General features: G+C 56.9%; 2 protein-coding genes across 10 annotated transcripts in view; both read left to right on the top strand.

Moving 5' to 3' along the window:
- KLHL35 (kelch like family member 35) overlaps window positions 1-15,365 on the top strand; it is a 140,203-nt gene that overhangs the window by 84,615 nt on the left and 40,223 nt on the right. The gene's annotated exons all lie outside the window — the stretch shown is intronic.
- Window positions 1-15,365, top strand: part of GDPD5 (glycerophosphodiester phosphodiesterase domain containing 5) — an 87,305-nt gene that overhangs the window by 45,333 nt on the left and 26,607 nt on the right. For 8 of the 9 annotated variants that reach the window (XM_019449856.2, XM_019449849.2, XM_019449850.2 and 5 more), the window contains one exon: window positions 14,889-14,992. In XM_019449856.2, the coding sequence (XP_019305401.1) occupies window positions 14,889-14,992 (104 nt within the window). Of the gene's footprint in view, window positions 1-12,104; window positions 12,128-14,888; window positions 14,993-15,365 lie in introns of those variants that run through there. The other variant, XM_019449857.2, reaches the window with a different exon arrangement.

The following is a 15,365-nucleotide window of genomic DNA, read 5'->3' as shown; positions in this document are numbered from 1 at the left end:
AGAAGCCAGCCTCCAAATTCAGCCAGCCTTGAAATAGGCCAAAGGTGTGGGTGGTCAGCTGAGGTCAGAGGCCAAGTATCACCAGGCTCTCTGGATGGGGAGGATGGGGAAGCCTGTCCACCATCCTGACCTCCTTCTCTGCCTGTGCTGGTGAGCGACAGAGCACTAGCCTGAGTCAGGAGCCTGGGTTCATGACTCCCAAATGGTAAGAAGCAGGTGCCACATGGCCCGATGTATTGCCACTCCCAGCCCAGAGGAGGCCACATGCTAAGCTGAGGCAAGGAAGAGGGAGGGGCCTGCCCAAGGCCCCAGGGCAGGTCCCTGCAGGGCTGGGGTGGCAGCCTCAGTCTACCCTCGGCCCTGCCTGGGACAGCCTTTCCCTCTTACGTGTTTGTGGGATCTCCCCAACAGTGATGTGGGCCATGAGATCGGAAGTCAGGCAGGCTTAAGTCCAAATAGCGCCCAGTTGTACCAAATTGCACAAAATTGTACCCGGTTGACTCTGGGCTTTCTCACCTGTGCAATAACATCCCCACTGAGGGAGCTGCCGGTGGCACTAATGGCACCAAGGGACAGGCACAGTGCTGGCTGTGACTAGTCGTTAAGTCATTCCCGACTCCAGGGCCTCGGCCTCTCCATCTGTGAAATGGAACAGGGGTTAGGTCAAGACTTGAGAATTCCTTTTCCACTGTGATCTGCTCTGAGCTGTGTTCCCCCCAGGGACTCGGGGCAGGCAGCAGGGCCTCCCCGTGTCGGGAAAGGCAGAAGCTTGGCAGGCAGCTGGCATCTGGGTGTCTGTGCCAGGAGCAGTGCTGAGCACTGACACATGGCTACTCGTTCCTCCCAACGAGCCCTCGAGCTAGATGTCGCGGCCACCATTTCACATGGAGAAGCAGAAGCCAGGGATGCCAGTGAGGGGCAGAGTTGGGAGCTGGCCCCGGACAGCGTAGGTCCAATAGCTCCGGGTGGGAAGACATCGGAAGCTGAGGGAGGAGGATGGCTGGGCTCCCCAGCAGCAAGCCCCTAGGCTGTCAGAGTAGCCGCTGGAGGAAGGCGTGGCTCCCAGGACATCCCACACCCCTCAGTGCGCCCAGGACAGGCCCATCCCAGGCTTCAGAGTCAGGAAGTGACCGGGCTTGGCTGTGACCAGCACGGGGCCCCGGGGTGGAGGAAGTGGTGAGCTGAGGCCAGTTTTGGACTGACTCAGAGCCCAAGTGGTGCCGGCTCCGCAGATGCCAAGAGCTGGGGTGCCAGGTATGGCACAAAGGCAGTAGGGGCTGCAGGGGCCACAAGCCAGCTTGGCCTGGAGAGGGTTTTGCCACAGCTCTGGGTGTCAGAGCCTCTGGGCCTCCACAGGAAGGGCTGAGCTCACCTCAGGCAACCCACGAACCAGGGAGACTCCCCCTTCCCTGTCACTCACCTCATTCCGCTTCCCCGCCCACTTCCTGGGTTCCAGCCTCAGCCTGCTCACCCTTTTTCTCTCTTTCCCCCTTGTTCTTTCTCCCCAGTCCCTCCTTAGATGGCTGGGTGAGGACCGAGGGCGAGGCCTGTGGTGTCCTTTCGGGGGGGCTGGGCCCTCTAGCCTGACACAGTGAGGGGAACAGTGATGGCGTCAGAGCTGGTGCAGAATAGGAGCAAACTCCCTAAGTTTTGCTGAACGAACAGGCCCTGGGGTGAGCTCTGGAAGCACAGGTTGGGGGGAAAGAGCACTGTCAGGGCCTCCAAAAGGCGTGGGGGCTCCAACTTTGGGCCTGTGCCTCTTCTCATCCCCAACTTTCCCTCAGACTTTGGGGGCCCCTCCCTCTGCCCAGGTACTGCCGCCCCTCAAGTCCCCTTGGGGGAGCCTCCCCTGGTCTCTCCCAACTCAAACAAGCCCTGGGTCAAGTTCTTCTGTGAAGCCAGACCTCTCTGGTCCTCATCTGTGAAATGGGGTGACAGACTGGGGGTGAGTCGCAGAAGCATTTCACTCATGATCTTGCTCAGCCTGGGAAATAAAGCATGAGAGTAACAGTTAACATTTATTGGATACCTATTGTATGCTGGGATCCCAGAGCTTACCTGCATTGCCCTGTTGATTTGTTAGGTCGCCCCTGTGGGGCAGTTAACTGTCATGCCGATGGAGAACTCAAGGCTTAAAGCCGCAACACACATCACACTGGAGGGAGTCCACGATAGATTTGCAACAGGAGCCTCAGGAAGATGAAGGGTGTGGGGGGGCGGGGGGCACGCATGGTTGGAGTAGGAGATTAAATGAAAACTTGCAAGAAGGGGAAGAAAGCAGGGCCTGGAGGATCACTTGGGAAGTTGCCTGGGGAGGAGGAAGAAGATCGTGAGACCAGGAGTGTGCGGGGCAAGAATGGGAGTGGCTTGAATGCCAGACCTGGAGCCTTCCTTGGCTCTGGGATCAAGAGCTGGCCCTGCAGTACAAGAGTGGATCCTGGGGAGCCAGGAGGAGCCCCCTCCTCTGGGTCCCAGCTGGCAGCCTCCTTCCTGCCCCACCAGCCTATCCTTCCTGTCCCCCCAGCCTGACGCATTCCCACCTCCTCCGATCCTTTGCTCGTACTGTCCCCCACCCCCAGGACACACACTGGACAAATAAGGAAGCAGGAAACTGAGGACCGGAGAGGTGAAATGACCTATTCTGCCCCCAGCCCCTAGGGAGTGGAGGAGCCTGGCAGCAGGAGGCTGGCTCACTCGACAGCTAGGAAGGGGAAGTGAAGCTTTTTATAACTGAGGATAATTAATTGGTTGTTGTCTGTGACTCATTACTCTAATGCCGCCAATTAAGGACTTGCTAGGACAGAAGACAGTTCTCAGGCTGTCCCCCAGGGCCCCCTGAAGACTGTGTGTCTGTGGGAGGCAGCATAGTGTCAAAACCAGCTTCTCTGTAGCAAGAGGCATATAAGTCAGACACCTGAAGGAACTTCCCAGCCCAAGACAGACAGTGACTGTCACCTCTCTCGTGTTTCTATAGCACATTTGCCTTTTGAGGGCTGTTTTTTAAAAAGCTCGTTTGGCCCCTCTGTCTCACAGAGGAGGCTCCAGGAAGAATGAGTGGTTTATTCAAGCCACGGGTGTTGAAGGCACAGCCTGCATTGCCCCCTGCTTGCATCCCCAGTCCAGACTGTTCCACACCCACAGTCTTGTCTGGGATGCACTAATTATTTAATCAACACACCCGTCCGTCCCGATACTTGTTCTGGGCCCTGGGGTCAGGGAGGGGTATCTGACCCGGCTCCCCCCTCCCTTGAAGGGCTCCTAGGCTGGTGGGGGAGCATACAAGATCCAACATACCCAGGCCACCCAGGATCATCCCTGCTGAGGCCCAGGAAAACCCCAGGCAGGAGAGCTGGCCTGACCTGATGTCTGGGAGTTAGTCCTGTCTCGCCAGCTGGGGAAGTGTTCAAGGCACGGGGAGCCATGTGGACCAGAGCTTCCTTGTGTACTGGAGTTTCTTGTGTTTGGGAACCGAAAGCAATCTGGCCTCAGTGTGGCTCCGCGTGAGGAGGGAAGGTGGTGGCCACATGGCCTGGGCCTGAGGCTGTGCCAGGGAGCCTGTCCCCCCTCCTGGGTGGAGGCAGACCAGTCAGACTCAGGCTGTGCGAGGACCAGTCTGGTTAAATTGTGGAGGATGCGCTGAGGGGCCTGGGGTGGAGGTGGGGAGAGCAGGGAACTAGAGAGAGAGAGAGGTGGAGGCCGCTTTGCATACCCCAGGGAGGGGTATGCCGGTTCCTTGCAAAGGGAGGGATTCTAGAGACACTTGGAAGGTATAATCAACAGACTGGCTGTGGAAGAGATCGAGGGAGTCCTTTATGATGCCTCCCACCATCCCCTGATTTCTAGCCTAGCTAGAAATGAGGCCATTCCAGGGATGGAAATGGGAAATGGTGCTGTGTCCAGGGGCAAGTGGGAGGGGAGAGTGGTCTCTGTAGAGTCCAGGAAGAGCACAGTGCAGGTGGGACACAGGCAGCTAAGTCTCTCTTCCCCCAAGACCTACTTCCTACGACAGGAGCCCCTGCAGCCATACAAGAAGACCCCCACTGGGGGATGTTCATCAGACCTCCACCCCCCACCCCTTGCCCCTCCCAGGAGAACCTCACCCCTTCATAGCATCCTGCTTTTGCTCAGGCTGTCCCCTCACTTGGAATGCCCCTTCTCTCTTTACGTCTCAAGGCTCGTCACGAATGCCTACCCTTCTAAGAATTACCCCCTCGAACAAAAAGAGAATCAGGCCTCCCTCCCTCGGGCTCCCACAGCACCTCAGGCCTGGGCTGCCCCTTCGGACTGTGACTTTCTGTGTTTCCCAAGGGACTCAGTGTTGTGAGAGTGGAGCCTGGGCCTCGGAGGAGGGGCCTGGGCCAGGCTGGGAGGATCGTTGAGGCAGGGGCCTGAAGAATGGTGAGCAAGCCAGTTAGGGGCCGTGCCTGCCACCCTGCTGACTGGGCCTGGAGAGGCAGGACCGCTGATGAGTTCTCAGATATTGGGTGTCTGGAGAGGGCCAGCATACACGTATGGACAGGTGCATGCTGTCTTCTGGTGCCCCCAGCTGTGGTTGGCAGATGAGGGCGCTGACTTCGCAGGACCTCCCAGGCCACGCTCGGAGCCAGATTGGGCTCTGCCGGTGGGCAGGAGCCCAGGGGTGGAGAGTGTCCCAGCTGGTTCCCCACATCCCTGTCCCGTCGCCACCAAGTGGGCCTTGACAGGGGAGTGGATCCCAACTGGGAGTCAAGCTGGGCTCCCTGGATGAAGCAGCCTTTGCCCTGGGCTCCAGGGTGTGATTGGAGTCAGCCAGAAGTGCTTGGGTATTCCCTGCCAGGGAGCTGTGGCCTGAACTCTGCCCCGTCTACATTGTGACTTAGTGTGCGACCCTCAGGCAAGGCCAGACCTTCTCTGGGCCTCGGCTTGCTTACGGGTTAGATGGAGGTTCAGATTCATGCCGCAAGGGTCCAGTTAGACAACGGGTACCAATGCACGTCACGTGTGGTGCAAGAGAGACCGCCGTCCCGACCCTGGGGAAAGTGTGTTCTCCCTATAAACTTTCAAAGGGGTGGCTGTTCCCTTCTCCAGCACTTTGGCCGAAAGGGGCCCAGCAGGTCAGAGGGGCGCCCTCTGATCCCCAGTTTTCCCATTCCTAAAATGGGGATAAGACCCCATGTTATCCTTTAAGCCTTGCAGGGCTGACATGACGATAAGAAAACGGGAGATGATGTTATTGCATCCATGAGAGACAGAGGAGAGTCTGGCAGAGCGCTGGTTTGTTGCACTACAAACAGCTGAGGATTTATCGCCACAATAAAGCCAGGCCATCTCTGGCCTTCGGGAACCCCTGTACTCCACCTAGCTCCTCCTTGAATGGTGCCTAGGGTGCCTGGCCCTCCCTGGGAAGCGGCAAACATTCCGTGACTGCCTTGAGTGTCTGCTTAGGGAGCCTGGGTGGGACAGGAGATGGAACATCAGCAGTGCAGCCACCCACCACCCTGTGGCCTTGGCAGGGCCCTCTGAGGGCCTGGGATGATCCCTCCTGAGCCCCCCCCCCCCCCGCCCCCCCAGCTCTTCTGCTCCTGTCTCCCTATGGGCTGATGCAACCCCTAGGGTGGGTGGGGAGAGGCGGGGTGTTCCAGGCTGGGCTTGGTTTAATTCTACTGCCTAATGAGCCGCTCTGAGTGCACCCCAGCAGAAGCAAGGGCAGACAGAGGCCTAATTGCCCAGCTCTCTGTAGCCCAGAAAAATAAATCCGGCCTCTTAGGCTGTCAGGAGCTGGCTGGGGGTGGGGACTCTAATCCCTTTCCCTGCTTGGCCCTAATGCTGTAATACATCTCAAACCTCCCCAGGCCACCCCCTCCCCCAAATCTCCTGGGTCAGGGCCAAAGTAATCCTGCCAGGGCCTGCCTGCCTCTCCCCTCCCAGAGCTCCCCACACCCTTCCCAGCTGACATTTCCCAGACTTTTTCCGGTGCATCAGTCCCCCCATTTGGCATGTGGCAAGGGTGAAAACAGGCTGATGAGTGGAGGAGGAGCTGGCGTGCCCGAGATCCAGCCTGCAGGAGGGCAGACTGGCCCTCTGTGGGTAGGCACCCCTCAAGCTCTCCAGTCTTTGCAGGGCTGTGTGGTGCTGAGGGCACAGCTGAACTCTGCAAACCTTTTTTTTTTTAAATGTTTATTTATTTTTGAGAAAGAAAGAGAGCAAGAGTGTGAGCAGGGGAGGGGCAGAGAGAGAGGGAGACACAGAATCCAAAGCAGGCTCCAGGCTCTGAGCTGTCAGCACAGAGCCCAGCGCGGGACTCAGACCCACAAACTGTGAAATCATGACCTGAGCCCAAGTCAGACAGACGCTCAACCGACTCAGCCACCCAGGTGCCCCACTGGACTCTAGGACCTTAAAGCAGGGTGGGGACCCCAGGGGTGGCACAGGGAGCAGGGCTCAGCCCTGTGGAAGGAGCCGTGCCCAGCAGCACCCACACACGGGGAAAGGGCTGCCGTGGGGCAGACTAGAAAGCCTAGAATCAGTGCACACGCATGTGAGGATATTCTGTGTGGTAAACGAACGTGGAAATGACAGCAGATTTCACAAACCGTGTAGAGACAGCTGAAGTATCCATTTGGTGGAAATAAAATTAGATCTCTGCCTCTTACCTCAAACCAAAATAAATTCCAGATGGATTAAAATGTATTTTTTTTCTATCTTTAAATTCCTTTTCTCTATTGAGGAAGTGCACATTTGTTGAGAAAATTCAAACAACTTGGAAAGATGTAAAGTAGATGGAATTCTAATCTTAACGCTTGAGAGAAATGGCTTTCCAACCTCTATCCGTGCACGTATATATACATCCGTGTGGAGCGGTAGACAGATGAATATAGAGAGCTGGGTGGATTACAGGTTTGAATGTAAACCGCAAAGCCAAGAAATTACCACTATAAAATATGAATCAAATATATACTCTTGGGCTACCTGTCTTAAACATGATACCAAAGGCAAAAACCTATAAAGGAAAAGAAGGGTAGATTAGACTACATGAAAATTTAAATTTTTATGCAGAAAGCATAATAAACCAAATTAAAGTAAAACGATGAAATAAGAAAAAATACACAATAGGAGCGCCTGGGTGGCTCAGTTGGTTAAGCATCTGACTTCGGCTCAGCTCATGATCTCACGGCTCGTGAGTTCGAGCCCCACATCAGGCTCTGTTGTGACAGTGTGGACCCTGCTTTGGATCCTCTGTCTCCCTCTTTCTCTGCCCATGCCTCCCGCCACCCCACCCACTGCCGCCTGAAAAAAAAAAAAGACATTGAAAAAAAGAAAAAGGGTCGCCTGGGTGGCTCAGCCGGTTAAACATCCAGCTTCAGTTCAGGTCATGATCTCACAGTTCATTAGTTCGAGCCTTGTGTCAGGCTCTGTGCTGACAGCTCAGAGCCTGGAGCCTGCTTCAGATTCTGTGTCTCTCTGCCCCTCCCCCGCTCATGCTCTGTCTGTCTCTTTCTCTCTCTCAAAAATAAGTAAATATTAAAAAATTAAAAAAGAAAAAATATACAGCACATATGAAGGTTAATACTCCTACATAGAGCTTTTATATGCCCATAGCAAAGGAAGCCAGTTCTCCCAAACAAAAGCTGCTGAGCTCTGTGCCTTTATACCTTCTGTTCTCTCCCTCTGCCCCAGTCCGGGCTCCCTAACCTGTCATCGCAGCAGGCCCATTCCTTCCAGCTTTGCTGCATGCATCCCCTCCTCCGGGAAGCCCTCTAGACCATCTCTCCTCCCGTAACTGGCCGTAGGATGGGAATTGCCTGCTGGCTTCTCAGTCACCTGTGGGGGTTGCTCAGAGGGGAATCCAGGCCTCATTCATCTCCCTGTGCAGGGCACAGCACATATATCTAGGATGACTGGAAGAGAGAGGTGGCAAGGGTGTAGAGGGGAGGTGCTGGGATTTGCTTTGGTATGGGGTGTGAGGTAGGGGTATAATTTTTTACCAATAGATGTCCCCACTCCATCTGTCGAATTCTGTATCCTTTCTGTACTAATTTACTATCTATTAATCTTGTGTCCTTGCTTCCAGGCTCTTCCCCTTCTTTTGGTCTGTTTCTCCATCTCTGAATTGGATCTGTAGAGGATGAGGCAAGATGATCTCTGAACTCTTGTCTAAGTCTGAAATTCCAGGGTTCCTGGCCTGGCACTGCCTATGACTCACTGTGTGACCTTGGGCCAGGCCTGGCCCCTCTGAGCCAATTTCCTCCTTGGTCAGACAAGGACAATTACATGTCTTGCTCATTGTTGCTCTGGGACAGTGGGAGATGATGAAGGCACCCAGACCTGGGTGTGAATTCTGGCTCCACTATTACATTTGCCCTTTGTGGCCTTGGGCAAGCCACTTCCCCTGGCTGACCTCTGCTTTCCTCCAACTATACCACCTGCTTTGCAGAGCTGTGGGGAGGATGAGAGGAGTTGGAGCATGTGGAGGACTCCTAGGGGCACCTCGCCCCAACTCTGTGAAGAGCCCACGCAGGGCTCTGTCCTCCAAAGCCAGCCATGCGGGTTGGGAGGGGGCACAGGACAGGTGCTGTGCCAGGGTCTCCTTCCTTCATCTGTGCCAGCTCCTAGGACAGCAGCCTCCAGAGCTGGCCTGCCCTCTGCGTCCCACCAACGGTGACACCCACCCTGGGCCGGGAGCAGGTGAGCTGCTGGCTGTCCTCAGCAGCCGGAAGAAATTGGGTGTAGGGCAGGGGGCGGGGGGGAACGTCTTGATCACTGTCTTCGCATAATTAAAGGGCTGTCAGATGCGAAACGATAATTATAGGAACCATCGTGGATTTGGCGACTTACAGCTTACATCTATATCTGGCAGCCCTCCCGTGAGGTAGAGGTGATGTCACCCCCGTGAATGGAGGAGGAAGCTGAGGCTTGGTCCTGAGCGGCCCATGGCATGCGGCTACTGGGGAGGAGGGCTGAGAATTAAGATCCAACTCTTGTTTACACCCTCCGCAGTGCCCTGGTCCTGTGGCCCCCAGAATTTCTTGCCCTTTTACTGGACTTGTTATGTGTAGAATCCAAGAACCAGCTTCAGGGTGGCGGCCGAGGATGTCAGTGGTGCCTGAGGGAGGGACGGAGGGACACATTGTAGGTCCTGCTGGTCTCTGCAGCATGCCGACCTGCTGGCCCCATTTTACAGAGCAGGAAGCTGGTGCCCGAGAGGATAAATAAATGTCTCCCCCAAGGTCACCCATTTAGTAGGAGGCGGCCAGTCTTGGGTTCAAAGCCAGTGTTGCTGGGCTCCCAAAGGCAGCTTGCCTCTATCCGGCTGCTGTCTTAGAAGGAAGAGGCAGGCAGCACCAGAGGGAGAGCGCCCGTCCCTGCAGCTAAGGAGCAGAAGCAGGGTGGGCTCCTCCCCTGGGGGCTGCAGAGGCAGGGACTGGCGGGGAACAGGAGTCCAGCGAAACAGCGCTGTCCCCGCCATCCTGTGAATCTGAAGTCTGTGGCCGTGTCAAGGACGGATGGCTCCTGCTGCCTATGCAGAATTCAGGCTCCGGGGTCCATTTGGGGGTCCAGGGCAGGGTCCCCAGGAGGGGAAGCGGTGTCTGCGTGCATCCTGGCCTGGGGTGGAGGTGTGGGGTGGGCCGGGCCCCCAGGCGAGTGGTACAACTCGCTGTCACAGCCGGGCCTGTGCGGGCGTTTCCTGTGGAGGGCTGGCTTTGTGCGGCAGCCAGATTTGGCGACTGTGCGAGCCCCCGCTGCTCATAAGCTCTTTCAGCACGTTTTTCTCTGAATGCAGAAGGCTCTGGGGTGGGCGGGACGGAGACGAAGAGGGACCGGAGACGACTCCACGATCATCAGGAGGCGGTGAGGAGGAGCGGTGGCATCTGGGAAATTGGCACAGTGTCGCCTGGCGCGGGATGGAGGGACCCGTCTTCTGGAGGGTGGGGACAAGAACGGGAGGAGATGAGGCAGGGGGTGCGGGGCTGAATGCCCTGGCCTCTGGGGCTGGGTCTCCCCGCCTCTCCATCACCCCCAGCTCCCGGCATAGGGATGGAGCGGCCCCCGCAGCTCGCGGCCGGGCCTGTGCCCCTCCCCAGCGGCTCTCAGCCTCTCTCTGTGCCTGCTGCTGCCCAGCCAGCTCAGGAGCTCCCTGCCTCTTGTCCCGCTCAGGTGGCTACAAGGCTCTGAACGGAAGGAGGCTGGGTATCACAGGAGCTCCTTCTCCTGGTCCCTCAGCCAGAGGATATGTCTGGGTTGGACGATGGCCCCGTCCACTGGGGACCTGAAGCCTCCCCGCGTCACAGTCAGGTTCACGCCTTCACACCATGTGTGAGCATCACCTTGCGCTCTGCAGGATGTGAGCCCAGGGTACGCGGACGTATCTCAGCCATCCCTGCCCTGAAGGAGTCCACAGCCCAGGGAACCGTCCCTTATTATGTGCCTACTGTATGCCACTTGATGTATATCACCTCATTTAATAGCAATCCTCCAAGGTAGGGGGTTATTCTCCCTGTTTTACAGGCGAGGAAACTGAGGCTCAGAGGAGTTAACTTGCCCAAGAGGCAGAGACCGGTCCATCTGCCTCCTGAGCCCAGGTTATTTTCATCTCCACATTTCAGAATGTGATTGAGGGTCAAATTGGCGGGCACCACGACTCTGTGCAGAAGTACTCAGGGAAAGGAGGTCTTCAAGGCCTGGAGGGATGCGGGTGTTTCCTGAAGGAGAAGGAGGTTTGGCCTGGGGTAGAGCCCCGAGAGAGAGGAGCGAGAATCGTAGGGGGCCAGGCTGGGCCTGGGACTACCATCCTGGGTCCCAGATGGCAAGGGCGGGTTTTGGGGAGAACTGCACAGGGCTGGCTCTCATGGGGGCGTCTGTCAAGATACCGAGTTCAATCCCACATCTGTCCTCCCCTACTTGGTGACCTCGGGTATGTTCCTCAACCTCTGACTTCCCCCTACGCATCCATACTGAGCCTTTGTGCAAATGAGCAAAAGTCTCCCCTTCTCCAGGACTCATGCCCAGCATGTACTGGAAAACAATCATGGCAAATATGTGTACTGATGGTAACCATGACATGAGTGCCACTTCTTAGTGATGAGGTCCACAGCTCGTTCAGCTGAATGTGCTGGCCCTTCTCTGAGGCTTGGGGGTTTTCCTCATTTGCTCTCGGATGGAGATAAAACCCCACAAAGAGAGAGTCCCAGGCCCTGGGCGGACTGAGAGGTGATGGAGGGCTGGTGGGTCCACCGTCCCTCCCAGCTGGCAGTGACCTCAGAGCCCGCACCGCCTGGGAGCAGGCCCAGGCCTTTCTCCTGTAGTGGCCCTGACAAGGACCCTTAATGCCATTTGCAGCCTCTTTGTTGATGGAGCCACTTCCTCTGCCAGTTCCTGGCCTGTCCCTCCCCTTTCTTCCAGCCCCCGCCATCCAGGTTTTTCCTCTGATTGTTCTTACAGTGACCTGCCGCTTCCCTGCTGGGGTCGGGTCTCTTCATCCCCATCTACAGGCTCCCTGTGGCCATGGGGCCACCAGCTTCTAGCTCCCAGGATTTTCATCTCCAGGTGGCCCCCGACCCCAGCTCGTGCCAGTTCTGATAGTGGGGTTCCTCATTCCTTAATGCCACGGCCTTGCCCCCGTATCTGCTGTGCCCTCAGTGTCTCATCCACCTGCCGGCTCTAATCTTATCTGGTGTCCAGGGCTGGGGCAGGGGAGCCCCTCATTCTCACCCAGTCTTTTCTGCCCCACCCTCAGGATCTGGTCAAGTGGGAACAGTGGCCCTTAGTGCACAGGGCCCGTCTGCTGTGGGTCCCCCAACGCCTGTGGTATTCCCAGCAAACCTGTCAGAATTGCCCCTCAGTTATGCATCATAGCTCACCGTAGGACATCCCCCAACACGTGTAGCAGCTTTTCTAACCTGCTACTGTCCCTACAGCTAGCCCCCTGGTCCCACCAGCTATTGAATTCCAGGCTGCTTGCCTGGGACAGGACCCATCATAGGCTGAGGCTCACCCCTCACCCAGGCCCCTCCCAGAACCCTGTCTAGTGGCCAGAGGTGCAGCAGCTTGCCCCTGCCGAAGTGGAGGGATCTCTGTGGCCAGATGGCCATTCACTGCTGCCAGCTGGAGGTCCGCAGAAGACAATGGGCCCCTCTGCGGGGGCGGGATGGTAAGCCCCCGGTGAAATGTCTCCTGGGTGGGCATCTTCATGGCAGAGTAAGAGAAAGGGTCTTTTCTCACCTATCATTATCAAATTCTTCTTAAGTTCCCACCCCACGCCGGGAATAGGAAGATCACCTAGATCTCGAAGGTGCTTAGAGTATAACAGAGGTAACTGACATATAAAGACAGTTCTAGAACTGCAGGGTCTATGCTGGAACAGACATGGGGTCAGGGCTATGGAAGCTCTGTGGACAGGAGATTGACCTGATGGGACAGGGAAGGCCTCAGGGAGGAGGAGGGCCGCCCCGTGAACCAGAGAGGGGTTGCCTTCTAAATGGAGGGTATGGCTTGTGCAGAGGTACGGGGCTTGAAGAAGCCTGTTGAGGGTCTGTGGGCAGTTCAGAGCGTGGCCTGTAAAGTGCCTGTGTGAGGGCAGAGGTGAGGGCTGAAGCCAGTGATATTCTCAGGCTGGGGCATGACATGACCAGAGAAGGATCAGGCTTCGAGGACCTATGTTTAAGCTGGCCTGGAAGCAGCCAGCTATGCTCTGCAGGAAGTAGGGGCGAATGAATTCTTACTTGTGACCAAATGAGAATTGGAGGCAGCAAGAGGGACTCGGAGAAAGCCGAGACCCGGGCGATGCTAGGCCAGCCGGGCTGGGGTTGCTGGCTCAGACGGGGCATCCCCCAGCCCTCAGCCCCGAGGCTGAGCTACAGCCCTTCTCTGCTCCCCGAGACAGTCCCAGCCATTCTTGGGTTCCAGTGCTCCAGAAAGGCACATGGCTCACCCTGCTCCTATCTGGGGTCTCTCCATTCCTGAGCAAGGCTGCACCTCATGGGCCCAGGGCTGGGGCTCGTGCCATTCTCTGTCCAGGTGGGACAGACACGGGTGGTCCGGTCTCTAAGAAACCACCCACCGCCAGCTGCTGGAAAGATGGTTTCACCTCCGCCTCTCTGCTTATGTCCAAAGCGGGGGTAAGCAAGGCTGCCTGGCTCTGTACATGACAGCGAGCGGAGGAGGCTGCTTTCACTGTCACCCAAGCTCAGACCCTCCTGCCCAGGGCTAGGCACGGAGTGGGTGCTCAGTGTGGACCTTCGTCGGGGTTTGAGGGCCTGTCCTGCGTGCTGGGCGTGGCAGAGCATGCCTGAAGCCGTGCTACCAGAGCACGGACTGCTTGCCAGCCCTGGCTCCGAGCACTTGGCTTGTATTATCTCATTTAATGCTCACGTCAACCCCGTGGTGGAAGTACTAGTATTGTCCCCACATCGCACGGGAATACACTGAGGCACAGAAGGGTTATGTCAGCTTGTGATGCCTGAGGCTAAATGGCTTATAAGCTCCAGACACTGTGTGCATAGCCGCTCCACTGTGGTGGCTTCTTGATGGCACAGGATGGAGGTGTCCCGGGCAGTGAGTGAACTTTCTCTCCTCTTGTACTGACGTCCCTGCCTGCAGTCATAAATGCTAAGGGAGTGTCCTTGCAGAACCTGCAGTCGCTTGCGAGACACAGTCACGTGAGCCGATCGCGGTGCACAGGGCATGAGTTTAAAGTCGGGGGCACTGAGGCTGTGGCAGCAGCGTGGGCTGGGCGGCAGAGGTGAAGTCCAGGAAGACTTCACAGAGGAGGTGACATTTGAGCTGACTTGAAAGGTGAATGGGAATGTGAGACAAATAAACCAGGAGGGATGGCTCTTCCGGGGTGAGGGAATTGGTTGGGGAAGGGGATGAAGGCAGAGAGGTGGAGAGAACACCCCCAGAGGGGCTCCCCTGCTTGGCTAAGCAGTGAGGAGCCATCAAGAGGTTACACTGAGGTTTGAATCATGGCTCTGGGCTGGAAGGATCAAAGAAGCCTAAGGGAGCTGCAGGGAGCCCGCAAGCCTTCTGGGCAACGGTCAGGCAAGAGATACCCAGGCTGCCCAAGCCCTGCAACCCCTCAAGGTGGGGGTGGTCTTTGTTCTCTTCTATGCTGACTTCCCCTCAAACGCCGTTTGTTCGTTCTGATGATCTCAGCGGTTTCCCAGAGAGCAGGATGTTCCCAGCTTGCTGTGCTTCTGAGATAAGGCGACAGACGAAAGCAGGGATAAACCTGAGGGCCCAGCCGGAAGTGCCTGCGGACCTCTCTGGAAGCAGCAGTGTCGGGGGGCCCCCATCCCCCTCCCTGCAGGAGACAGAGGGGCTACGTGGCCCAGCCCTGAGGGGCCGGTGCCTGGTACGGGTGGCAGAAGGCTACACTCCGAGGCCAGAGACTGGGACACTGGTCTTTAATGCTCCACTCACTTGCTGTGTGACTAGGACAAGTCGCTTCACCTCTCCGGGCCTCAGTGTATTTATCAGTAACATGGGGCAGGTGTGGGAAAGAATACCTACACTGTAGGTGTGTGCAAGAAGGGAAGGAGGTAAGCGATGTGGCCTCACAGACTGCAGACGACCATGCTGGTAAAAAGCCTTAGGGCAGACACGGCCTTTGCTCCGGGGAGCCATCGCCAGTATGGGGAGAACGGTGCACACTGGAAAGGCCTCAGCCCAAGGGGGTGGATCCCTGACCCCACTCCTAGCTCCCTACCATTTTGTGACTTTGAGCTCTGTGGTGTTGGGTGGGTCGCTTCCCCCTCTGAGCCTCAGGTCCCCACCAGTATGAAGAGGCCAGTAATCCCTGCCTGGCAGGTTTGGCTATAAAGTGGGAGCAGGAAGAACATTCTAGATGGGAGGTGGCCCCAGGATCCAGCCCCTGACCTCACCTGACCCCTTTCCCCGCTCTGTTCTTCCAGTGGGAACGCCTCTGGTTCCTGCTCCTCACCTTCACCTTTGGCCTCACACTCACCTGGCTCTACTTCTGGTGGGAAGTCCACAATGACTACGATGAATTCAACTGGTGAGTGGGTGTGGGGTAAGCAGGGGACATGGGGGCCTGGGCCCTGGGCTGGAACTGCGGGGCTTGGGTTGGAGCCTCTCTCCCAGGCTGGCCCTCAGGGCTCTCCGTGTGGCTTTTGGGGAGCACGGTCCTCTGGAAAGAACAAAGGCTGAGCAGGAGCTGAGACCAGCTGGGAGGAACAGGGAACTCCTTCCTGGTGCTGCTCTCATGGAAAACAGGAACATAAGATGGGCAAGGCTCAGCCAGGGTCCGGGGCCCCTGAACCTCTTTGTAGGCAAGAACCCCAAGGCCCAGAAAGACCAGGGCCTCAGCAGAGGAGGTGACCCCAGACCGCAGGCCTCCTCAATCCCTGAGCAGGACTTTGGGCAGCGCT

This window comes from Panthera pardus, unplaced genomic scaffold (assembly GCF_024362965.1).
Source record: "Panthera pardus isolate Hobbes unplaced genomic scaffold, ASM2436296v1 HiC_scaffold_12, whole genome shotgun sequence".
NCBI lineage: Eukaryota > Metazoa > Chordata > Mammalia > Carnivora > Felidae > Panthera > Panthera pardus.
The sequence above is the reverse complement of the archived record's forward strand: the minus strand, read 5'-3'. Positions and strand labels throughout refer to the sequence as shown.